The 27,767-nt window shown below is 37.7% G+C and overlaps 1 protein-coding gene across 3 annotated transcripts in view; it reads right to left on the reverse strand.

Moving 5' to 3' along the window:
- LIN28B (lin-28 homolog B) overlaps positions 1-27,767 on the reverse strand; it is an 80,814-nt gene that overhangs the window by 17,013 nt on the left and 36,034 nt on the right. For all 3 annotated transcript variants that reach the window (XM_058174665.1, XM_058174647.1, XM_058174656.1), the window contains exon 3: positions 12,037-12,221. In XM_058174665.1, the coding sequence (XP_058030648.1) occupies positions 12,037-12,221 (185 nt within the window). The remainder of the gene's footprint in view (positions 1-12,036; positions 12,222-27,767) is intronic.

Consider the following 27,767-nt stretch of genomic DNA (forward strand, 5'->3'; position numbering starts at 1 on the left):
TGCATTGTTTCAAAATCCTGATCCCTCCAGTGAAGGGTGCTGAATGTAACAGGAAATTGGTGGCATTTTTACATGGCTGAATTCCTTCCCTTTTATTAACATTGAGTTCTACTGCTGTTCATCATGGACCTCTCGTTCTGCAAACTTACAATCTACTTTATAAAAAAATAATAATTCAAGGCAACCTCCTGCATGGACATACCTTCCGCTTGCATTTTTAATACCCGCAGATCTGAATAAGGCACAATCTTATCTCCTTACGCTAATAATTCTGCTTTCCATGAAGTATTATCCTTGTTTTCAATTTTGTCTTCAGAGGTTAAGCTTGACTCCAAAAAGCTGCCTATTTTGTTCTCCCAGAGTTTGTTATTAGCTTTAATGACAAATGTTCATTTAGCATACCGTATATTTTGGAGTATAAGATGCACCTTAGTTTTTGGGGAGGAAAATAAGAAAAAAGCTGATTGGCAGGTGGATCAGCTTCCTGGAATACCACCAATCAGCTGTTCCCAGAGGTGAATTTTAGCAAGAGGTTCCTTGATTGTGAGCTCTGTGCTTTGCTTTGTTTTCTGCCTCTGAAAGCCTTTGAAACAGCTTCAGAAAAAAAAGCCTCTGAAGCTCTGTTTGGAGGCTTCTTTTCTGAAGCTTCTTTTCTGGTGCTTTTTTCAGCCTCTGAAACCTCTGTTTGAGAAGCTGGGCGGGGCTACATTCAAAGTATAAGATACACCCAGATTTTCACCCTCTTTTTTGGGGGGAAAAAGTGCATCTTATACTCTGAAAAATACGGTATATTTTCCTACCTTCTTTTCTGTTTAGTGGTAGACCAGGCTAGTAGTCTCTTATTTGGAATACCTGCTTATAGTTGATAGCTGTAATTTTGTTTCTACTTTAGACCAAAGGCTACTGATGTCTGTCCACTTTTTAAAGGTTTTTTTTTTTCCTACTAAAAAAAAAAAGACTTCCAGCAAAAATAGAAAAAGTAATCAAATTTGTAAATCAATGACTGGCTTTTTTTTAAAAGGGCTATTAAACCTTATTGATCTGAATATGGCAACTTAAGTAAATAGTTGTAGATGTTTCTTAAGGATATCAGAACTTATCAACATTATTTATTTACTTACTTACTTACTTAAAAGACTTCGGTGACCTCTTATTTTAGGAAACACTATTTGGATGGCTCAAAACCAAGCATCATTTTAAAAAAGGCAATTAAACCTGCAGTATAATCAGTATAACATTTCCTGCAAGCAACACCACTATCTTATAATCTTCAAATTCCAATACACTCTATCCCAGCACATACCATGCACATCTCCCACCTTTATTATTTTTTATAAATAACTCAAAATGATGAACATGCCTAATACTCCTCCTATCTTCCGCACAACAACAATCCTGGGAGCTGGGTTGGGCTAAGAGAGACTGTCCCAAAGTCACCCAGCCAACTTTCACACCTAAGGAAGGATTAGAACTCTCCCTCTTTTTTCCCTTCAGCCCTGCCCTGTCCCAAACTCCCAGTGTGGCCAGTGAGAACAGAGGGAGACTGAAAGGGAGGAAGATCTATTTTGCCAACGGTGGCCCATTAGCAATTGCCTTCATCCTCTTAATTCTAAACTGAAACAATTTAGAATATGCATCCACTCCTCCCAAAAGAAGCAAAAAATTTACATTATAGTGTTTCCAGGCTACTGTACATATTTTGTGGGTCACCAGACGTTTGTGTTGTAGCCACATTCAACCACAACAACAAAGCTCTTATCAAGCTCTGCTGCCTTTAAGCATCTCCTACAAATCTATAAGTTGCCTTATCTACATCTCCCCATGCTTAGGTCTTCAATCTTGCTGAGAAAATTGTTTCCTGATCTTAATTATCTTTTCTTTTCATAAATGACTTTCACAACCAACAAAACCTGGACAGCAAGTAATAGCAATAAATAAATACGCATATACTAAAAACCAAATTGAAACCCTTATATGCCATTTCTATTATCTTTTTCTCTCTTCATCATATTTTGAAAATTATGATTTTAGAATGTTTATAATAAAGAGAATCTTTTTTATTTAAAATGTAGCAAATACTACATTTTCTGGGAAATTTTGTTGTTCTAATAGATCAGTAGCCCTCCATACTGAAACCAATCAGCATTTAAAATGATTTTATTTTAACAAAGACTTCAAAGACTTACAATCGGCTTTTTAATTTATTTGTCTATTGATCAATGAATTATACACACACAACTCAAGACAGAAGAATATTAAAATTGGTTCAGTTGTGAAGATATCAAAAGACAAAACTCTGTAATATAATAATTTGAGAAGTCAATCCAAAAATGTTGACCCAGCATCACGCTTACCCTGTTATGTGCTCATTATTTTGTGAAATATATGAAAATGGTAGTAGATTAACATTTAAGCAGTTTGTATGAAAGAGAGGGGGAAAAAACCTCAAAGAAGCTCCTGTTTTCCGTTTATTTGTGTGTGTGTGTGTGTGTGTGTGTGTGTGTGTGTGTGTGTATTTATTTTCACATAGTTTTATATTACCAGTTCTGCAACTCTAAATGTGGTTATTTCAGTAGGCTTTTTTTGATAGTTGCAGAGATGTCATGGTGGAAAAATATATTTGTATGTGGAATGAATAGTGCAAGACTAGCATGCCATATATCACAGTATTTCCCTCCATATGTTTGTTTTATGCTTGCATGCAGCAGAAATACGTTTTAGTTTCATTGATACTTATTACAAAAATAAAGTGGGGCATACCCAAAATGTTACTCTGATTTAACCTAATTCCATGCTAGCCATCAACTATAAATATTTTTAAAAGCACATTTTACATTTAATCACTAGTTTTCATTTATTCTCTGCTGTGTCACCCACCCTTTTTGTAATTATTTCAGTTTCAAAAAATACTCTTCTATGCCAGTTTTTATGGGAGGTACTGTTAGGCACATGAGTAAAGAGAGAATTTCTTTAAACTCTTGATTCAGAATGGCTTATTAAGATTTTTTTCTATAGATCTTCACAATATGCTTCTATTAGAAGCGAGAACCACTCCCTGCTTTCACAAACCTCAGCTATATTTAGCTTGGAAATGTATATTATTGTAAAAAATCATTTTTCAAAAATGAATCCTTCAGTAACAAATCATGCTTCCCTGTGTTTTTAAGTTATACTAGGAAAAGAGCTGTATCACCAAAATCAACCAAAAAAGGTGCTGGTTCACTAAAATCAACCAAAATGGTTTTGCTTGCCCCTTTTCCTAAATTAAAATGCCCAAGTAAGTGGCATAAGAAAGGCAAATTGACATTTTGGAAATAGTACGCAGTTAAAATGTATTGGTGGGATCAAAAACTGAGATTTATAGTATATATTGTAAGAAAAGAGATTTAAGCTGTTCTTCTGCAATTTCATAAATACTCTTCAAATATCCATTTTTGTAATGCTCAGGTTTTAGTTTAAGCCTATAAAGCTTATAAAGATTTCTGAAACTATTTTCAAGAGTTTAACCTTTTATAAACCTCAATGGAAAGATATCAACATTACACAAAATCGAAACAGTAAAATCTAGCTATTCTCTTACTTTCCATACATCTCTCATAACAAAACCAAGTCACCACCCCAGATTGTTGAAAAAAATACTCAAATATTTGAAGAATGTATAACCTCATTTTGATAACTTGACTGAACCAGCTTTTTTAAAGATATCTTGAAAAAAAGGTTTAGGATAAACTAACGAGAACCATACAGTGGAAAGTTTGTTAGGAAAATCAATACTTTAATTATTGTAATGATTTATTTTAAAAAATACCTTGATTTAAAGTTAAATCAAAATATAACACAAACATATTAAATTCTGCGCTTCTTTTAAACTAAACCCATGACCTATTTATGAATAGCAACTTTTAAGAGACTTTTTCAGAAGAAGAAGAATTGTTGTTGTTGTTGTTGTTATTATTATTATTATTAACAGGAAGGGGTGTGTCTACTTTAAAAATATAACCTAATTATACTGGAAATCACTCAGTGATTTATTACACCCACGAGATCACTGCAAACTTTTTTCTAGACTCCAGGGGTGGATATTGGCATTAGGTTCTATGATATAAATCTGTATTTCTTCATAATCCTCTGGTGCTTCTTTTTCATTCCTTTTAACAATGGAAGCTCTGCAGTTTACGTTTTTATCAGATTATGAATGCTTATGACCACTTTCAAACCCACAAAGACATTTGTTGTTACAGCAACCAATTACTATAATGTCTATTAGTTCAGGAAAGGTGTGTACAAAAACTGAAGGTTGATTTAATTAGCAATTTTAAAAAGGTCGTTGTTTACAGTTATTTATAAAATGTATTTATTCCATGAGACCTGACTTATCCCATTCTACCATGTAATTCAGCTCTGTTTAATTGGCTTTTCACCACATGGTGGGACTAACACAAATATTTTTACTTACAGCAAAAGAGGAAATGTAAGGAACATTCCAAGAATTCAGACCACTTTATGTATCTTATTGCATTAATCCTTGTAATTCTCTTGAAAGGCTTTCAACTGTCTTCATCACACTATATTGCAAATCAGACGGAAACAGGAAGTCTGTAGGGAAACAGCAGCTTCCTAAAGTCTATTTAGCAAGATTATGACAGAGATATTTAATGTGCATAAGAGATCAGCTTTAATTTATGTAACTTAAAATAATTTACAAACATTTCAGCAGGCAAGCCACTGTACACTATAATGATGTCACTCAAATTCCAAGATAGAAAAAAAAGATACATTTTTGCATATAATTTGCCTATTTAGTTATGCAAAACTGGAATATATTTTATTCACGTTTAAGGTATCTAAAAAGGAGCTTGATTTTTTGCATCTGATTTTTACAACTTCTTCTGAAATGGACTCATGTGCTGATGTGCATTCATACACACACAATTGCTGAAAACGTCTCAAACACAATTATGCTGCTGGGTGAACAATTATTTTTAACTTTTAAATTTCTACAGAAAAACAGGTATTGTTTTTCCCCAACTTGTTCATGAAAATTTTTTCTTATAAACACCAGCATTACACAGAAAGCATCTGTATGGCAGCAACTTAAGAAACCCTGAGTTTAATTATTAGACATTTAAGCAATTACAGCCACGATCTTGAGAACCCCTGGAAATTGTAGAGACTAGTGTTAGTGCTACAGCTAATGACAGGGGAAATAATTAGGTAACAAGTTGCAAGACCAGATTCCTAACTATATTGCCCATCGCTTCACTTCACTTCACTTCACACACACACACACACACACACTCACTCACTCACTCACTCACTCACACACAGAGAAAATCCTCTTTATGATGCTGCTAATAAACTATCTAAAATGAAGCAAAATTACTTCCATCTATCTCATTTTGTATAGAAATCTTTGAAAAATGCATCACAATTAGCTTATTAAGTCTGAAATTATTTATTAAAAATTTGGTTGGAGACTATTTCCAACCAAAATGTGCCTTTTTTCCCCTCCTCTGCGGCTATATTCCAGTCTTGAAACTATCTTAATCTCCTGCCCTAAGATGTTGACCTTGTAGGAACAGAGGTCAGAGGTTAGAAGAGACAGGCTGCAGAATATCTGGACTACCAATTCATGCCTGAAAGATTTCTCTTCTACAATAGAAGCTACTAAACAGCAAATTCAAAAATCTGACCAAACAAGTCTTAAGATAGAACAAACCCATTATATTTACAGAAATGTGCTGAACCATTCATAGTTTTAAATGTGCTTAAAGTGACTTGCACAGTATTATAATTTGTTCATTAAAAATTATCAAATTAACTCCTTTGGAGAGGAACAGAAGTTGGAGAAAATTTGAAACATTAGTCTGTATTATTTAAGTTACTTTGTAAGCTACTTTTTAATTTTTAAAACGATTCACTGGTTTCAATTCTCATTAGTTTCTCTGAGTGGTTAGCACCGTTAGAAGGATACAGTGGTCACATGTATGTACATAAATGTATCTTTAAAACTATTTCCAGAGTACAATATATTAGTTTTCTTCCCCAATTAATCACCAATTGCTTCCCCATCACCAATCTCTTTCCACTTATGACTGTATGACTATAACTTGTTGCTGGCAATCCTTATGATTTATATTGATATATTGATCATCAATTGTGTTGTAAATGTTGTACCTTGATGAACGTATCTTTTCTTTTATGTACACTGAGAGCATATGCACCAAGACAAATTCCTTGTGTGTCCAATCACACTTGGCCAATAAATTCTATAAATTCTATTGATTGATAATGTTAAAGTATTCAGCTATAAATCAGATGACTTCCATGCTGTAAATTTCCAAACATTAGTTTCTTTTAAAGAAATGTGCAACGATCCAACAGGATTTATGTAGAAGCCCGATCTAACTTGCCAAGAATAGGAAAACCTTTTAATAATATTCACCCTCTTTCCTAAGGGTTATGGACATAAAAATAAGCATCTTTTCAAAACAGGCTAGCACAGTAAACACAATTCCAAAATGACTCAGAAAAAGTGATAAAGACTTCCAGATTTTTTTTTTAAAAAAGCCAATTTATTGACCCACAGACCATCTAAAAATTTAACAGTGACTTTAAAGTGTAGCAATAATACATTTGCTCTTATGTTTGTCTCCTATGGAGCTGAAGGGAGTGTGGTGTGAGTGTAACATTTTGAAGTAAGTCAGCAGCTTGATAAATAGGGAACTGCCATCGAGGCCACCCACTGAGCTCTATTGCTGAATTGGGGGTGGGGCTTGGCAATATCCAGGCAGCCCTTAATGATCCTTAAGTTGCAGACATGAGGAATGATTAATTATGCAGAAATTGGGGATCTGCTTCCCAAAATCATGATTGTTTTATTCTACTATTCTTTCCTCCAAAGGAGGAAATACAGCTAAAGATACAACTTGCAGTCTTCCAAAGACTCCTTGTACCCAATGAAAAATTCCCTTCTTACTCCCTCGGATTCTAGAGTGAGGCCTGTTTTACCGTACATGCAAGCAGAAAAATAAAAATTCCAAATACAGAATTATCGATATTAATATGCATTTTGCAGCTGCTAAGGGGAGATGAATGGTGGTGCCCTATCTGATGTGCATGCTAATAAAATGCCTTTCCTTAAACTCTTAATACCAAGAGGAAAAGATAAGTTCCTTCAGAATGAAATCAAGCGTTCAATGCACAAAGCAATTTAACCCTCTCATATCAATTAAGCAGCAATTCATCACACTAGAAAGTAAAGCAGCTTGGGCATTAATTGACAGCAAGGAAATGAAAGCATAAGAGTTTTCCAGACTCTCTCAACTTGAAGGAAATTAACTGGCTTTAAAAAGAGCCAAAGCTAAAGCCAGATCTAGTGGATTCTAAGTTACATAAATGATTCCTTTTTAAAAATAACTCAATTTAAATACCTTTTTCATAAGTATAGTATTTGATTCACTGAGAACCAAAACAAATTTAAAAATACAAATTAATGGAGACCAAATATAAGGCACTGTTTACTAATTAAATTATTTTTAAAGGAAGATGTTCATAATCAGGATTTTATTCTCAGAAGACTGGGTTATGGCTTTTTGTTGTTGTTTAAGAAATCTGCTCAATTTTATCTGTTCCTGAAGGTAATTATTTCATATTGTCTTTTTCTCAGGGACAATCTTTTTGAAATTGTAAATCAATGTGGTATTGTTGATTTCCTTTCTTTCCTTGTTTTCCTTTTTGTATCTTCCATCTCTCTTTCTCCCCCTCTCTGTCATTATTATCAATAATCATCATTACCTATCATCATTCTATCTATCTGTCTGTCTGTCTGTCTGTCTATCTATCTATCTTTCTTTCTCTATCATCTAATTTTTAAACTGCCTATCTCCGTCAAAGAGGGATTGTTGGTGAGGATAATCTTATCACTGTCAATATTATTAATATTGTTTACATTTGCATAATTAAGTGTAATGTAAATGTGAAGTTTAATAACTATACATTCCAAGGTCCATGTTTTTGTATTAATGCAATCTATAAAATATTACCTCTAAACCATAAATCATCCATCATTTGAGTGGCAATTTTAAGTGTCAAAATCACCTTTGCAGAACTGTTAAAATTAAAATTAAAAATCTTATTTACCAAGAATACTGATTTACGGTCAATAAGTACATGCACTAATATGTATCATTAATTTCTCTATAATAATGATACATAATAATTGCTCCTCAGCCTGCTTAAAAGATGGCTTATTCAACGCCATATGCATACCAGAAACTCAGTCTATAAAAAGTCAAAGTTATAAACTAGAGATTTTTATTCTGGCATGTGAGGAGAAAATAAACTAGGATTACAAGTTTGCAGATAAATTCAAACTAAAAAACCCCAACAATACAATATGGTGTGTGTAGCTGCTCCTAATAGGAGAAGGTACTAAATGAGAATAAACTGATAGGTTCAATTTACTCATTTCTCATCTTTTGCATTGACAAAATTGTCTTTTCTTTTTAGGGGTCAGGTAAGAGAAAACACATAACTCCCACCAATAAACCAGGAATTATGCATTGATCCTCTGCAAAGTACTTTGATTCACCTCAAAGATGACCAACAGAAACAGAGTGTGAAAAGAGGCTCCTGAGCAGAGGTGGGTTTCAGAAGGTTCTGACCAGTTCTGGAGAACCGGTAGCAGAAATTTTGAGTAGTTCGGAGAATCGGTAGTAAAAATTCTGACTGGCCCCGCCCCCATCTATTCTCTGCCTCCCAAGTCCCAGCTGATCAGGAGGAAATGGGGATTTTGCAATAACTTTGCTCAGGAGTTGGGAGGGAATGGAGATTTTACAGTGTCCTTCCCCTGCCACGCCCACAGAACCGGTAGTAAAAAAAATTGAAATCTACCACTACTCCAGAGGTAAAGTAGGAATAACGCTGAATGGAAAAAACTCTTCTTCCTCCCAGCCCACTTTTTCTAACATCCTTTCGCTCTACAATGAGCAGGCAAGCTTAACAAAATTAGAAGCTTGTAAAAAAATCTCACCTTCTAGTACAGCTGACTATTTTAACTTTCCTAAATTCTTTCCCAATTTGAGAAATCCTTTTACAAAAAGTCACATGCAAACCAAATATAGAAGGGGACGAAATTACAAAGGCGGGTGGGGGGGAGGAGAGAAACAAATCATCAAAACATAAATCCAGCAACCATGGATATAAAACTTTGGACACCATGTGTCTGAAACCTTCATTCACACCCAGTTTTATTCATGATTTTCCACTTCTATATTCCTTCACAAAGTTTAAAAACTCTCTCCCCACTCCACTCTTAAACACAAAACACAATTTTATAATTTATACACTTCCTGGGCTTAAATGAGTTTAAGATCCTTGATTTAAGCTGCAAAATTTAAGACAGCTATTTTAAATTCAAGCCTATATTCTGAAGATATTTTGTTCTGACTCTTGTATTATAATGGCTTTACAGGTTAAGCCCTACATGCCCTCAGTTTGCCTGGGTTTTTGTGCCTCACACTGGCAAGATTGTATACAGTCACAATTTCAATGGATGGAGTGTTCCCAATCACTTTATCCAGGAAAGTTTTTCCTCGTGTCAAATTAGATTCCTGGTGATTGTAAGAATATATCCCTGCTGTGATTGTAGCAACAATATGGAACTAGACAACCCTGCCCTGTTGGGTCATTGTTTCAGAGATATTTCTTTACCTAAATAGAATAGACTAGAATGACCAATGGCAGGCAAAAAGGAAAGGGAAGCAGGAGCAACATCTGATTTCCTTCCGGCTTCCCCACCGCGTTGCCTTATGGGAATCTGGCAGGGAGCATCCTTCCCTTTCCAGCAAGAAAGTACCGTAAGTGGCTGCTGCTGGGTGGAGGGAGGAAGTAAAGATTGTGACACTGGCTGAGAAAATGTCATGGAATGTTAAAATGGTGAAAGAAGGAACCCAGTAGCGCAGCAGCAGACCAGTAGCACTGAAGCAACCCACAATGTCCTCAAATTTCATTCCCTTGGAAGTCGAGACCCAGATTTTGGACACATTCTATAAATTAACTCACAATATACTTTGGTTCAAAAGCAACAGTTTTGTTGCTATATGATGCACCATTTTACTGAGTTAAATGTCATGACAATGAACATTTTAGTAGTATATGGGTGGCATTGATGAATTCATATACATTAAGCATCTCTACTAGTTATAATGCTTTCCTAAAATTTCACATATCCCATCCGGGCAGAAATCTAATACAGTATTCATAATCCCTTCTCATCTAAAGTTCAGGTGCTATTTCAATGGACATTAATTCTGTTTTGTGATACACATTTTCAGTGGTGCCAGGGAGCACAGCAAACAGTTCTGGACCACCAGGATAAAAAGAGAAGTGGATAGATGCATGGAAAAATGGGAAGCAAATATGCTCAGCAGCAAATGTATTTATTTTGCCTGTTAAATTTATATCCCACTTGGGGATCTTTTCAAAGTAGGACAGGCTGGTGAGATTCACTGGCTGAAAATTATCCAAAGAGGTTCCATGGCTGATGGTGGACCTAAAAGTGAATCTCTTCTAACCTATTCCAACCAACCAATCACTGCATCAATTGGCTTTGAGAAAAATAAAAGAAACTTTTGCATTTTTGAATATGCATTAGAAATGTTTGCTGGATTGGCCCAAGTTCAGGGTAAAGCATAATAATTCAAAACAGATTTTCTTTTATTCAGTGGAGAAAGACATATCTGATCACACATTGACTCAGGAGGCCCCTGAATTCTGAATACTGTAGCTGTATAATTTTTGGCTAAACACAGGATTAGGCTCTAGAGCTCAAGAACAAATGTGTAAAAGTGTAATGATTGGAACTAAGTATTTAAGTGTCCCTCTTTGAGAGAGATGGGCAGTTCATAAATCTGAAAATAAATAAAAATTTTAAAAGTGTTTAAAATTTAACTGCAGTCGTGTTTTTTGCATGATAGAAAGCTTGGAAATTATTCTTTCTTTAAACCAAAATGTTTTTTGGTCTTAGATTATAGAAACAGTCACTTATTGCAAGAGATCATATTGTTATTGTGTTGTAAAGGAAAGTGGTGTAGAAAATCATAAAAGGGTTTAGCAAATATCTGCATGAGATCTCAAGCAAATAAGTCTAGTACCACTGCTGGCTCTTTTTATTTTAATTTATAATGCCATTGTGTTTCTACATTTGCAGTTCAGTCTGTCTTCAACATTTTCTAATTTTTAGCCTTCTCTATAAGCCTCCTTCATTCCTGCAAACCCAGGGCAGAAGAGCTCTGCTCCTAACTTTCACTCACGAGATTTGTTATTACCCTATTGTGTAACATTAAAAGACAATTTTAAATTGAAACAAGAAAGCATAAAGATCAGTGACTACATATTTGTCATAATATGCAGGTTGTGGTCTTCCGGTATCTAAAGCACTGTAGCATCATGTAAGTCCCTATGATATTACTAGAGAACCACAAATACAGAGTACAAATCATTACCAAATTTCAATTAAACGTTCAGATACCCACACTATATATAAACATATTCTCTCTCTCCCCCTCCCTCCCTCACATGATATTCTGATCTCTTTTTTTTCTGAGTGTACAACCTGTTTTCTGCAAACATTTAAAGAAGCTATGAGACATATTATACATGCACACAGCCACCATGGGAAAACTGACTTTTAAGGGCAGCATCCAAATTTTATAAACACATACAGTACTCAAATATCATCTGCATTGTAAGGACTTAACTCTGACACTGGGCAAATCATAATCATGCAGAGTATGCTTCTGAACCTCTGAAAAATTCATTTAGCTCACCTAAAGCAAGTAAAACTTGCATCACTGGGATGAATCAAAACTCAGAAGTACGTAAATTCCAAATCAAAGAAATTCACATATCTAGATTGACAATACTATCAACTGGGTCTGATACACACATTTGTTTATTCACAAATAATTAAGAAATACAAATAAAAACGTTCAGAAAAGGTGCATATATAGAAAAAGTTAGTAACTCCATTACCTATCTCCCTTTGGCTTTCTTTTCTGTACTGTTTTTCCTTTGGGTCGTCTCTCACTTCCTAAACAGGGACTCCCACCTGGACCTGTTACCCGTATTGATTCAAGGCCTTTGGAAGATTTCTTAAAAGTAAATTCCACTGGTTCTCCTTCTTTTAGGCTTCTAAATCCTTCCATGTAAAGCTTGCTCTGTGAATAGGAAAAATATTCTTAGTTACCATAGACTTAGAAAAACAAAATTCTAAAGGCTGTCAAAACCAAAACAGGATTATATTAGCAAACCTGTTATACTTTCCCCTGCCATGTACAATGAATGTGGTATTCCCTAAATAAAGCCCTGTTATACAATTGTTATTTAAATCTTGCATAGGCTGGCATTCTAAATCTCTGCAGCTATGCAACATCAAGTTTCTTTCTCCTTATATGAAAGAGCCAAAGTGAGAAGAAAACCCCCAAAGCCTCAGATTAGGGCAGTCTTCCACAATCTAAAGAGCCAGGATTATCACTTCCAAAACTGATGCCTGTGTCAGCTGAAAAACTCTGGGAGAAATAGTCTCAGTACATCTGGATGATGCCAGATATCGAATAACTGATTAGGTGCTAAAGTGAAAGCATCATTACTTATTTTTCCTATTATTTTCCTTTTCTTTCAGAGGAAAAAAAAGCATGAGGATGATTTCTTTCCATCATTCTGTCATCACTCTGTCCGATCTTTTGAACAACTGTGAAAAGGTTTGGTGGAGAGATACTTAACTGCCACTAAATCACCCCGGCTTTTACAATTTGGTCTCCCTGATTTTTACCCAACCCTTTTAACCATAGTATCACACTAGCTGTCATTGTTCTGACAGTGGTGGGTTTCCAATTTTTTTACTATCGGTTCTGTGGGTGTGGCTTGGTGGGCGTGGCAGGGGAAGGACACTGTAAAATCTCCATTCCCTTCCCAATCCAAGGGAAGATTACTGCAAAATCCCCATTTCCTCCTGATCAGCTGGGACTTGGGAGGCAGAGAATAGATGGGAGAGGGGCCAGTCAGAATTTTTACTACCGGTTCTCCGAACTACTCAAAATTTCCGCTACCTCCAGAACTGGTCAGAACCTGCTGAAACCCACCTCTGGTTCTGAGTGAAGAAATGCCTTTAAATATATTCAGATGCTTTTTTACTTTTCTTCTTCATCTAAATGGGATACGCAAGCACATTTATTTAAGAAGGTTTGGAAAATGAAAGAGATCTAGAAGAATCTTTTCTATGAATTTCTCTCCTCCTTTGCTTCCACAGTTGGTGGCATCCCTCCATCTGACTGATCTCAGAAGTTAAACAGGTTCAGCTATGGTATGGACTTGTATGGCAAAACACCGGGGCATTCCAGAAATCTGGGCCAGTCTGGAAATTTTGGGGAAAAAATTCATACAAGAAGGTAACCAATATCTCCAGTACCACCAAAAACCTTGCATAGACTGAATATCTGTTTGAATGAAGGCAAAGGAAAAGTGATAATTTTAAAAAAATGAAGACAGAATGTTACTGAAAATAAAATCATTTTATGTAACATTTCCTGTTTCTAGATTCCCCCTCCCACTGGAGCTATATGGGTAATCCTCAACTTACGACCACAATTGAGCTCAAAATTTAAGTTGTTAAATGAGACATTTGTTAAGTGAGTTTTGTCCCATTTTACGACCTTTAATGCCACGGTTGTTAAGTGAATCATTGCAGTTGTTCAGTTAATAACCGGTTTGTTAAGTGAATCTGGCTTCCCCACTGACTTTGCTTGTGAGAAGGTCACAAAACCTGATCACATAATCCCAGGGAACCACAACTATCAATTTCCAAACATCTGAATTTTGATCATGTGACTGTGAGGATGCTGAAACGGTCATAACTGAAAAAGTCATAAGTGACTTTTTTCAGTGCAACTTTGTAACTTTGAGCAGTCACTAACTGTTGTAAGTCGAGGATTACTTTCACATGCATATTCTTATTATGACATACAAAGAGCAACGGCAATGAAATTCTAGTATTTACTTTCAATCTGAATTCACACATTTAGGAAACCTATAATAGTTCCTTAGCTCCTTAGATTTGAAAAATCATACCTTTCCCCTTTCGAAATTTGAACCCTAAAATATCAGGTAAAGAACCAGACACTCCCACCCTTATTATGAGGTAAACAACAGTCTTAGAAATAAGATAAAGTCATTTTAACAAATGAAATGTGAAAAAAAATGAAGCAAAAATATTGAAATAGGCACATTAGGTAGAATATCTTTTTGGGAAGGTAAATTACTGAAATGAGGAAAGAGAAAGTTATAAATAGGTGAACTAAAAAGAATTAAAATAGTCTGTGATGAAAACTAGCAGGTTATAGGGTAAAGAATGGGACAATACAGTATGGAGAGATTGATGAGGAAACTCACTCACTTGCTTCCTATAAAAAAAGTTAAATGTGTGTTTAAATTTCTTATTTCTCTGAATTTAAAATTTTGACAGAAATTCAGGGTAAGCTGAATTTATTCTCTGCACATGCTATCACAGTCAGAGGAAACTTTTTCTTCTGCAAAAGGTCTAAATTTACATTTATTTTATTTATTTATTTTTATTTATTTTGTCACAACATCATACAAAAAGATTATATAGTATATACACATATAAACATATATAGGAAGAAGAAAAGAAAAACAATAGGACAGGAACGGTAGACACGTTTGTGCGCTTATGCACGCCCCTTATGGTCCTCTTAGGAATGGGGTGAGGTCAATAGTAGAAAGTTTTTGGTTAAAGCTTTTAGGATTATGGGAAGAGACCACAGAGTCAGGTAAAGTATTCCAAGCACTGATGATTCTGTTGCAGAAGTCATATTTTCTGCAATCTAGATTAAAGCGGTTTACATTAAGTTTAAATCTATTGGTTGCCCTTGTATTATTGCAATTAAAGCTGAAGTAGTCTTTGACACGAAGGACATTACAATAGATGATTCTGTGAGTTAAACTTAGGTCTTGTCGAAGGCGACGGAGTTCCAAGTTTTCTAAGCCTAGGATTTCAAGTCTGGTGGGATAAGGTATTTTGTTGTTTTCAGAGGAATGGAGAACTCTTCTTGTAAAATATTTCTGGACACGTTCAATTGTATTGATGTCAGAGATGTGGTGAGGGTTCCAAACAGGTGAGCTGTATTCTAGAATTGGTCTAGCAAATGTTTTATATGCTCTGGTTAGTAGTGTGGTGTTTTTGGAAAAGAAGCTACGCAAAATTAGGTTTATCTAATTATTTATCTCCGTGGAAGTCAAAAATTGACTTGAGAGATTACACAATCATACATACAGTACATCATTATACGCAAGGATTATCAAACAAAAAAGCACTATTTGTATAAAAGCACAATGATTGATTGCTTCTTAAACAGACAAGATGTATTAATGTAATTCTAAGAGGGGTTTTATATATAGGCAGGCATAGGCAGATATTGCTATATTGTGTGTATATGTTTAAAAAAATCAAAATTACTAAAAACATGTTCAAAATCAAAATTACTTTTCAACTTCAGAACAGAAATAAACTGATTTTCTGCCTTAGTACAGACAATAAAACTGCTAAAAGAACTGTAGAGGCAAGTTTAACTATACTGTGACAATGGCTATGTTTTCATGAAATGGTAAAGTAAATTAATGGCTTACTGTTACATCAATAAATTATCAATTTAACAATAGCTCTTCGAACGTTATCTGATTCAAAACAACAATGGCATGAACAAAAATTATTGTAAAAGCAATCTGACAAAATAAAGTCTAGATTATTATTTAAAGGCTATAATCCTATGCATATTTGCTTGGAGGCAAGACCCTCTCAACTTAGTTCTAATTCCTTCTGAATAGACATGACTAATATTTCACTGTAAATGCACGAATATCCCCCAAATAATTTGTTTACTCTAAATTAAATGTTTTCAAGTTCACAATGTGGTGGTAATGCCCACATTTGCCAGCCAGCCATGATTTAAAATGGGTGTCCCAAAGGAGCTTTTTCCAAAAGGCAACTGGATTTGCCTTGAATTTTTTCCTTTGAAAACATTTTGCATCTCAAAAATTTCAAAGCTTCATCAGTTCTAACTGTCTCCAAATATCCTTCTTTCCTGCAAATCCATCTAGCATCTTCTATGAAAAGGATCTTTTCCACCAACTCTGCCAAGTCATCTGAATGTTTGCTTAGGAGAACTTCTGTTAGGGGGTTCTTCAGAATCTGACTGAAATTCACAGAAACACATTTGTAGCCTATTCTCCTCTTGGTATTTGTGTTTCACTTCTATTAGCAGGTGCCCACGGAAGAGAGAAAAGGCTCCAATAATGAGGCTTAATTTGGACTTTCCTTTCTTTTGTGGTCTTACAGTCAAAATTTAAGCACCTGCTGGTTTAGCATGGAAAGGAAACTGGGGATTTTTCTTTGAAATGTCTTTGTACCCTATATATCTCTCAGTTTCTTTTTCCATTGACCTGAAGCTAAATCATATTATTAAGTAAGCTTGCTTGGCAATTTCACAATATTGTTAATGCACATTTTGAACATAAAAGCTCTTCAAAAGATGTATTCTGTTTTATGCTGTTTCATGATTTAAATTTGAGGAGAACTTCTCTGATTCCACAAGCAATCCAGCATGTTCAGGATTCATGGGATCAGGAGCTATGGACTTGTTAACAGTCTTAGTCTGCCAGGATCCTATTTACTAACTCCATACTTGGATGGATTGAGATTATCAGGGCCTGCCCATTGCCACACACATCCCCGCCAAGGATTTAGTGTTTTCAAACAAGAAAGCAAATACTGTAGTTGCCAGCCGGGTGAGTGAACTTATGATTCCACAAAGCTTAGCTGTGGAAATGTTTCTCCAGCCAACATATGAGAACCCTCGTAATACAAACATAATGAACCACCAAACCATTTGCATCACAAGGCATAGATTACATTTCTGAATCAAGCTTCTAAGACTACAGCTCAATTTATCACACACAACTTAAGGAAGCGTTCTGGGTCGTGTTTGAAAGCAACATGTCAGTCACTTTAATCATAATACAGCCAAGACTTCAGATCTGAACTCTTATATGAAAAGAATTGTAAATGTTGTGTGGGATAGAGCCTGGAGCTGGGCTGGGAAGAAATGCCTCTGTCGCAAACTCTCCTTTGGTTTCTTCTGTAGTCCAAGTCTTTTCATGACCTTAACAAGAGAAAGCACTTCTGCATATGGCCACATCTGCGGGGTCCCATGAAGCAGCTGCCATTCGGCTTTAAAATCCTCTTGACAAGATTCTTGTCAATTAAAGCCCTCTTAGCCCAGATTTGCATAAAGCTCCCCCAAAAAAATTGTCAACAGGGTTACCAAATGATACTGTTGAATGAAATTCTCCTTTTTTTAAAAAAAAATATGTAAAGGTGATTTGTAACTGGGATGTGTTTCAGTTAGTACTGCTTTAAAGAGAGGCTAAAGTTATAATAAATACTGGTGTATAATACAGTGAATCAAATAAGCATGTTTGCACTGCATTCATTTAGGATGTCTGATTATTATCATTGTCTATCTTAAAAAGGTAAAGGCTCCCCTCGCACATGTGTGCTACTCGTTCCTGACTCTAGGAGTCGGTGCTGATCTCGGTTTCAAAGCTGAAGAGCCAGTGCTGTGCAAAGACGTCTCCGTGGTCATGTGGCCGGCATAACTAAACAATAAAGGCGCATGGAACGCTGTTATCTTACATTTCAGGACAGTATTAGCAAATAACAATAATAGAACAAAAAAGGATGCTACAAAGATTGAAGGGGAATGGAGGACCAGTTATTGATTGGTTAAGTTGATTTTTTTAATAATTAAAAAAAAGGATAACAAATTTGTTTATGGCTTGGATAGACTACAAAAAGGCGATCGATTCTGTTCCACATAGCTAGATTGGGAAATGATTCAAAATTTTTGGAATCGGCAGAAACATTTGGCAGTTTATGAATATTTCAATGACACTTTGGAAACAAAGCTAATTGGGAAGAATTAGAAGAAATCAAAATTAAACATGGATTTTTTTCCAATATGACTCATCATCATCTTTAATTCTGTATACCAGAGGTCCCCAACCCTCAGGACGTGGACCGGAACCAGGCCGCACAAGTGGTGGGCAAGCATGCAAAGCTTCATTTGCGGGATTAGGTTGCACATGCAAAGCCGTCCCTCCCCCACCCCACCTTGCTTCTGCCGGTCTGGGGAGCCAGAAATGTTGGAAGCTGCTACTTTATACTAGAAATGGACCCTTTGACAATAATTTTGAACAAGGCAAACTGTGGAGATATATATTAAATGTAAGGTTAAAAAAAGGAATACAAATTTTACATTTGCTCTATATGGATGACTTAAAACTATTTGGAAAAATGAAGGCTGAGCTGAATTCTTTGCTAAAAAGTACATAAAAATTCAACAAAGATACTAGAATGCAATCTGGGATCATCAGGTGTGCAACTACAGCCATAATGGCAGCCATAATTTTTGAAGATGATGGAATACAGCTTGATAATAATGACTTTGAGAACTCGATAAAGATAGTAGCATCCGAAGGTTATAAATATTTGGGAGTTTTAAAAGCTACCAATTTATTACAGAACCAAGTCAAGGGAAGTAATTAGATATATAAAATATACTAAATGAGTTCAAAAACTTTTGAAATCAAAGCTAAAGGGTTGAACCATAATCAAAGCAATCAATACCTAGATAGTCAGCAGGAATTGACTGGACCTAGATGAAATTTGAAAACTTGGATCAGAAAACAAGAAAACTAGTAATGATATACCATGCTCTGAACCCAAAAAGCAGTATCAGCTGTATTTGCTAAGAGCTGAAAGGGTCCAAGAACTCCTACAGGTGAAACAAACTGTGAAGGAAGAAAAACATGGCTTGAATCCTGTAGAGATTCTCAGACATCCAGGACATGGTTGTCCCAAAGTTGCTTCCCCCCCACCTCTCTTTCAGGAGGCAACTGGACTTTCTTGTTTTTTTTCTTTGAAGACATTTCGCTTCTCATCCAAGAAGATTCTTCAGCTTCTGGATGGTGGGAAATGGAAGGATTTATGTTTCCATTCCCCATTCAAGAAAGTCCAGTTGCCTCCTGAAAGGAAAAAAAATAAAGCACCTTTGGGACAATCATGCCTTGGATTACTGAGAATCTCTATAGACTTTTAGCTAAACAATTTGGGATGAACACCCTTTGATGTGGGAGTAGGAATGGATTTCCAAAGGAAAAAAAATTGCAGACTACAGGACCCATGAGCACTACTCGGATGACCCTGAGAACAAGATAAACCTCCAAGTGTTTAAACAACCCTCTAAAAGGTTGCAAATGAGCAGCTGTCTGCAAGGAGTATAAATCCTTCCATTCCCCACCATCCAGTCAGAGTTGAAGAAGCTTCTTGGGTGAGAAGCAAAATGTCTTCAGAGAAAAAACAAGGAAGTCCAGTTGTCTCCTGGAAGGGAAAATAAAACACCTTTGGGGCATGGCTTGAATGACGGCATTAACAGAAGTAAAGAACCTTTATTGAAGGAAATCTATCAAGGAAAGCTTTTGAAAACAAAATAAAAGTACAGAAGTATAGAAACAAACTATTGAAAACCAATTTGTTAATTGGAAGAACAAGTCAATGTGTGGTCAATAATTGAACGATACAGAAGGAAAGGCCAACAAAACCCCACATGGATCTGGTTAACACAAGGAGCATTAAAGAAATAAATAGGTTTTGCGGACTAACTGAATGAAAGTGAAAATTCATCATATTAATAAACAACAGTTAAGTGTTGCCTTAGTTGTAGTGAAAAGGATGAAAGAATTGACCATTTGATCAGTGGTCGAAACAAAATTTCAGAAACTGATTACAAGCAGTGTCATGACAAAAATTGCCAAAATTATTCCTTTGAAAGTTGCCAGATGTAACAGGAGTAATCTAATTTGTATTTTGGCTTCTTTAAAACGACGTTGTTTAAACATATAGCAGGTACCTGAACAAAGTGAACTCACAATAGTGATCACTTAAGAGTAATTCTACATAACAGGATATGAATAGTTGAACTGGAATTAATATATAAATGTTATGAAAACTGTAACATAAGAAATCTGAGCAGCAGTGTGCATTTTTTTGTAATGACTCAGCTAGCTTTTTTAATAGTTAGATTAAATTTGCCCGATGAAGCTATTCACTTTCCACTAACTTACTCAGAAAAGTGGCCTGCATCATATATTAACATTTCACTCACCTTGCTTTTCTCCTGATGACCGTCATAAGTAACTTTCACAGAATATATCACAAAGCATCAGCCTAGTTCAATGTAATACATAGCAACAAGAACAGGAGAGTGGAAAGCATTAGCTAGGAGCTGGCATCCATGCTCCCCGCTCCCGGCTAGCTGGAGGGAATGTTTAGCAGCCAGTTAAAAGTACTTGTAGGGAGCTATGAATGTTCCATAAGCAAAATCAATATTCTGCATGGAAGTCCCCTTAAATACCCTTCCCTAAAGTATCTAGTCTGAAGCATGAGCAAAACTAAACCATGACTTAAAAAAGTCCCATATTTCTTGCAGCATGGCAAAATAAGTGTGTTTAATGGCAAGGGGGATGTGGAGCTAGTTGGAAGGGTCAGTTCAGGCAGCACAAACCATAGGCAAGAAATTAAAGAGGGAAGAAAGGCTACAGGGCACAATGTTGGATGGTAGAGCTTGTAACAGCATTTCTAGGAAATGCTGGAGAAGTGACTGTTCTCTTTCCCATGCCAAAAGACCACACAGTAGAAGGGAGGTAGACCTATGGGCAGAATTACTGTTCTTCCTTTCCAGCTTTAGTAATATCCTGTTACGTATAGAGAGTTATGAAAATGTTCCAAGATGGACCTTCATGCTTTTTGGGAGTGGAGGGCAGTTGCAGGTCCACAGAGAAGGAACGTTGAAACATCATTTGACTCATTTCAATTAAGACGGCTTTCATTATTGGGAATTACCCTGCTTTGCTCTTTCTCATTTTGTAAGGCATTTATTTGGTTTCACAAAACTATGCTCTACCAAATTTCCCATTTGCTTCTTGCTTTTTTTTTTTTTTTTTTGGCAAAATGCATAATTTTTTTTATGATAAAATGTCACCTACACATAGATCAATCTGGATCCTCGCCATTATAAAATCTCTGGGATCCAGTGGGATGGTCAAGAGACCTACTCCTCCAGCAAGACTGTGAAAGAGCCTCATGTGATAGGAATGAAGCATGAGACCACGTGGCATGAGCCGAGCAACTCCCTTCACCACCAACCCTTTGAGATGCACACAGCAGTAGAAGGATGCTAAATTCAAAAAGAAGGAGCCAGCCTCACCTGGAATGGGGTGGTGGTGGATGATGTTCTACAGGGTAGGAAAATACCTGTGTTTCTCCGAAAATAAGACCCTGTCTTATATTTTTTTGAACCCTGAAATAAGTGCTTGGCCTTATTTTTGAGGAGGTATTATTTTGGGGTGCGTGGAGCAAGACGGGGCTCCTCTTGCCATCTTACCTAATTTCCACCTCTGTCTCCCTAACCTAACCAGAGGAAATGGTGGGGACTGGTTGCACGTGCATTTAAATATTTCTGGAGACAGCTTATTTTCAGGAAGGGCTTATTTTAGCGCATGCGTTCAAAAGCCCGATTGGGCTTATTATCCGGGGAGGTCTTATTTTCAGGGAAACAGGGTAGATCCAGACAGGTCCCAACAGAAACATCTGTAAGGGGGAATCAGCATCCGCAACCTAGACAGTGCAGCACTGCAATGCAAACTTTGCCTCTTTTGTGTATCAATGTTGCTCACATTTAATGAAGAATTAGTTTTGATATGGAGCCTGCCTTATAGCAGATTTTAACCTCACAAGTCCTTGGATGCTTCAGTTCATGGCCTCCATCTCAGCACCCCTCCAAGTCTATGTTAGACAGCCAAGAGTCTTCTTTGGCACTGGTATGAAAATCTCAACATATTGCCATGTGGACAATCTAGAGTTATTCAGTAACAGTGGTAGTGAAAGTCAGGGGATAAAATCTTCCATGGCTCTTAAGCTTCTCTCTGTTCATATTGTCTTTCCTCCATGATCCTGACAGCTTAGTTTACAAGAGAGATTGGATATTTTCTTTACAGAGCTAAGTTTTGAAATCTTTGCTCCCCTCTCCCTTTTATCTTTCCTCTTTTGATTTATTAATCTGGTTTAATTATTAACTTTTTCACAAAGGCAATTCCATCGTTTCCCTAATAACTTCTATTTTTATGACATATCTCTCAGCAGTATCATTTCACATTTCCTTTAATTACACTTATCCACCATTAAAAGCCCTTGACTGTCCTTTTGATATCTAATTAACTAATTCATTTTACTTAATTCACATATATATTTTAATCTTCATTCTTCTATTCGTGTTTACATTTTGATGCAGTTTTTTTTCTTCAAATGTCTTAATTCTATTCATTTCCATTAGTTTCATTCTCTGCATTTTTAACGTGGGTGTGCACACATTATCAGTCTTTCTTAATCTTTTTAATCCACTTTAAAATTCCTACCCACACTCAAAAATAACAATTTTATTCTGAGTTAGCCTTAAAGTTTAACATATCATTGCATAAGTTAATTAAGATTCAAGCCTAAATGTTGTACTGTGCTTCAACATATATACATATATTGCAATTCAACTACAATGTCTCCTTTTAATGGCTTGTTAGGTTGCCTAAAATGAATATCTCTCTTTCTCTCTTTTTTTGTTACAAAATCCTTTTGCCTTAAAAACATTTTCTCAGTTATAACAGTGCATTTAAAACTCTGGGTTTTGATCACTTCATTGCTCTTTTCTTTACATTTTTTCTTCACTACTATCTCTTAAATTCTAAGTGTATTGTCTGCAACCCAACAAGAAAGACACAGACTTCAGAGGATAATTAGAACTGCAGAAAAAATAATTGCTACCAATCTGCCTTCCATTGATGACCTGTATACTGCACGAATCAAGAAGAGGGCCGTGAAAATATTTACAGATCCCTCATATCCTGGACATAAACTGTTTCAACTCCTACCCTCAAAACGACGCTATAGAGCACTGCACACCAGAACAACTAGACACAAGAACAGTTTTTTCCCGAAGGCCATCACACTGCTAAACAAATAATTCCCTCAACACTGTCAAACTATTTACTAAATCTGCACTACTATTAATCTTCTCATTGTTCCCATCACCAATCTCTGTCCACTTATGACTGTGACTGTAACTTGTTGCTGGTAATCCTTATGATTTATATTGATACTGATTTCTCCTGATTGCTTATTTGTACCCTATGATTATCATTAAGTGTTGTATCATTAAGTGTTAAATTTGTACCCTATGACCATCATTTGCATGGTAAATGTTGTACCTGGATGAAGGTATCTTTTCTTTTATGTACACTGAGAGCGTATATACCAAGACAAATTCCTTGTGTGTCCAATCACACTTGGCCAATAAAAAAAATTCTATTCTATTCTATTGTCAGGCGGGTCCAATGTTTTTGTACAACACTGATATACATACCATATACAACACTGATAAACATTATAAAAATAATGAACACTATTATTATTATTTTATTAATATTTTTATTTAAAAAAATATAAATAGAAAGAGTAACATATTCAATATCCATATAAAAGTGTGCTGTCAGGTTACAATTCTTTGGAGTAATACTAATAATAATAATCTCTATTAGTAATCTCAAAATGACAGTGCTTTTCCCTCATCATATTAATACATATCAATACTAATCAAAAGGGGCGTTGGTCTTACCTGAGATGTAACTTCTCGTTGGGTGGAGACAGCAGCCAGGCATGGGTTGTAATCGTCTGTTCAGATTGGAGGATTGAGTCTGTCAGAGTTGTTAAGTCCCGCCCTTGTTGATAGTGGCTTCCAGGTTTTGGCAAAGACGAAGAAGCAGACTTGACGTGTTGGAAGAAAGGAAAGTTAGCAATGACTGACAAAAGAGTGGGGCTGGCTGCTGTCTCCACCGGATGAGAAGGTGCGTCTCAGGTAAGACCAACGCCCCTTCTCCATACTGGTGGAGACAGCAGCCAGGTATGGGACATACCAAAGCTTACTGTCCCTAACTACAGGCAGGTACAGTCTGGTCAGAGGATTCCCCTCCTACATGAACCCTCTGCAACGGCTAAATGCTGCCTCAGCAGAAGCAAATTTGTCCAATTTATAGTGTTTAATAAAGGGCGAAGGGGAAGTCCAAGTCGCTGCCCTGCAGATTTCCATCAACGAAGCCTGCATGGCCCATGCTACTGATGTGGCTGCACTGCGGGTAGAATGTGCCATCAGATGAGTGGGTCTTGGCAAGGAACGCAGCTCATACGCCTTGGCGACTGTTTGGTGAATCCATCTGCCAATGGTGGAGGAAGTACCTTGCAACCTAAAAAAACTGGAATAAAGGAGATAAACAACAACTCCATTCTTCATAAATCAACAGTTCTCTTAAGGTACATATGGAGAGCCCTCTGAATGTCCGAAGTATGCCAACAGTGTTCTAAAGGGTGGGCCGGGTTAGGGCAAAAATTGGGAAGGATCAATTCCCGCATCCGATGAAAGGGAGTATTGATCTTAGGAATGAAGGACAGTCGACCCGAAGGACCACATGATCAGCATGAAACATGCAGAGGTCACTTCGCACGGAAAGGGCAGCAATCTCCAAAATCCCTCTGGCAAAAGTAATTGCCACCAAAAAGACAACCTTATATGACAAAAGGTGGAGACTGGTAGTCTATAAGGGCTCGTATGGGGCTTTTGTAAGGGAGTTCAGTACAGTAGACAAGTCCCAGGTGGGGTACCTGTGAACCACGGGGGGACATAAATTAGTGGCACCTTCAGGAACCTCCATATGGTGGGATGCTGGGATAAGGAAGTAAGGGACCCACAAGTCAGGACAGTTGATAGAGCCGCCACTTGCCTCCGAATGGTATTTGGCGATAGCCTGCTATCGAGTCCATCCTGGAGAAATTCCAGGATCTGAGCTATCAAGGCCTGGAGGGGAGAAAAACCCACCGGGTCACACCAAGTACAAAAGGCCCGCCAAGTGGCCAAATAAATGTGTTCCATGGAAGGCCTCCGGGAAGCCTGAATGATCTGGATCACCCTGGAGGAGAGATTGTCCCCTCTCAGAGTGCACTGCTCAAGCGCCAGATGCTTAGTTGGAGCCACTGAAGGTCCGGGTGGACCAACGCCCTCTAGCTGAGTGAAGCCATGCTTGAGGGATCCTCCACGGTGGAGCCACCGACAATACCTTGAGATTGGCAAACCAAGGTCTCCGAGGCCAATGAGGTGCGAGAAGCATGACCTCGTCCCGCTCCTCCAGAACCTTTTGCACCATTCTCAGAAAGAGAGGTAGAGGTGGAAACACATACAGGAGCCCCCATGGCCATAGTCTGTGAAGAGCATCTACACTCTCCGCTCGTGGAGCTGGAAAGCGAGCATAAACGTGGGGAAGCTGAGCATTTAAATCCACCTCCGGGAGGTCAAAGGAGTCCATCAAGTCCCAGAAGTGGGACTGGTGCAGTCGCTACTCTGCAGGGTTGATGATTGTCTGGCTCAGCCAGTCTGCCTGCACGTTGGAGACCTCAGATATGTGCTCTGCTGTCAATGAGCACAGATGGCACTCAGCCCAGAGGCCCAGTCTGTTGGCCTCCAACATCAGAACAGCCGATCTGCTGCCCCCTTGACAATTTATGTGGGCTTTCGGGGCCACACATGGTTGTCTATGACCAACTGTCAAAAGTGCCGAAGAGCCAAGTAAACCGCTCGCAGTTCCAGCCAATTGATGTTTCATTGCAGGTTGCGGCCCGACCATCTGCCTTGAACAATCTGAGACTGAATATGCACCTCCCAACTGAGGAGACTGGCATCCGTCATCAGCACCAGACGTTGAGGCTCGTGAAATAGCTGCCCCTTGGATATTGCCGGAGACCTCCATCAGGTGAGAGTTCTGCTGATGCTGCGGGATACCTGGACCCTGGTTGGAGAATTGCCCTCGCCCACCTTCTGAAAAGGCAAAAGAAACCATTGAAGGTCTCTGGCATGAAGGTGTGCCCTTGGGGTGACATGAATGACCAAAGCCATTTTCCCTAGGAGCGTTGACAGCAGTGCCAAGGGGACCTTGCATTCACTTTGAACCTTACAAACTAATTCTTGAAGGCTGGCCTGACATTCCTGAGACAAGTAGATTTTGCCATCTAGTGAATCTATCACAGCCCCAAGATGTAGTAAACGGGTCGAAGGGGTCAATTGGCTTATCTCCATGTTAACAGAGAAACCGTGTTCCTTCAGGCAAGAAATAGTCACTAGACTAGGAGATCTCTGATGGAAAGTTGTTTCGAAGAGGACTGAATTAAAATGTCATCCAAGTAACATTGGACATGGACAGGGATAGCTCTAAGATCGGTTGCCAGGGCAGCTAGCACCTTGATAAAGGTGTGGGGTGCAGAAAAAAGGCCAAAGGGTAATGCATGGTACTGATTGTGAGTACTGGCATAATAAAATCTAAGAAACCTACGATGGGGAGGAAATATTGAAATGTGCAAATATGCCTCAGTAAGATCAATAGAGGCGAGGAAGTTGCCCCTTCTGATGCCAGCCAAAATAGATTGCAAGGACTGCATTTTGAACCATTTATACACAATGTATTGGTTCAGCCTTTAAAGGTCAAGAATAGGTCTCCATCCCACATGCCCAAGGACTTTGGAACAAGAAATAAGAGGGAATAGAACCCCTGCCCAGGTTCCAGAAATAGAACCTGATCCTCAGGTACCTTCTGGATAGCTCTAATGTCCAGAAGGTGCTGCACGGCCAAATCCATAAGGACCTTTTTATGCCTATATTTAGAGACAGGACAGCGAATATAGAACCTCAGTGGGGTGGAGAGAAATTCAAGGAATAGACCGGATCTTACCGTATCCCTGACCCAGGTGTCCGACGTAAGTGTGTCCCATCGGTCAGCAAAGAGAGCTAATCTGCTCCTGATGGGAGGATCGGACATGCAGTTAACGTTGGTGGCTGAATGAATGAGTTTCTCCCCCTCAAAAGGGCTGTTTGCCTAGTCCCGAAAGACCCCTGGGAACGGGAAGGTCCAGGACCCCAATTGGATCCCTGAACAGAAGGCCTGTGGAAAATGGGAGAAAAACGAAATTCTGTCTTGTGCTGAGATGAAGGCAGTATCATAAATCCTTTGTTTCCACCAACAAGGGATCCAATGTGGGCCCAAACAGCTTTTCTCCCACAAAGGGAGCCGAAGCCAGGTGCCACTTGTGACAGGTGTCCGCCTGCCAATGTCTGAGCCAGACCATGCGATGTGCTGCCACCACCAAAGCCATGGATTTTAAGGCAAAGCAGGCTGAGTTCAGAGTGGCATCTGCCGAGAACTGGACTGCAGCTTTGATTTTATTAAGATCCTGCTGCAGTCTGGTGTCATCAGGCAACAATTTGTCCTGTAGTTGGTGTAACCAAAGCAAGGTCGCTCTGTTGAAAAATGATGCCGTGATGGCCGACTGTATTATCCAGGCTGCTCCCTGGTGCACTCGTTGAAGGGCTTGGTTCGACCATCATTCATGTGGGCGTAATCCTTCATTGGGTTCGCCTGGGATGGCTGAGTTTGGCAGCAAGGCAGCTCTTGGAGCATCCACTGTTGGAACCTGAAGTAATGTAGCC

Source organism: Ahaetulla prasina, chromosome 1 (assembly GCF_028640845.1).
Source record: "Ahaetulla prasina isolate Xishuangbanna chromosome 1, ASM2864084v1, whole genome shotgun sequence".
Taxonomy (NCBI): domain Eukaryota; kingdom Metazoa; phylum Chordata; class Lepidosauria; order Squamata; family Colubridae; genus Ahaetulla; species Ahaetulla prasina.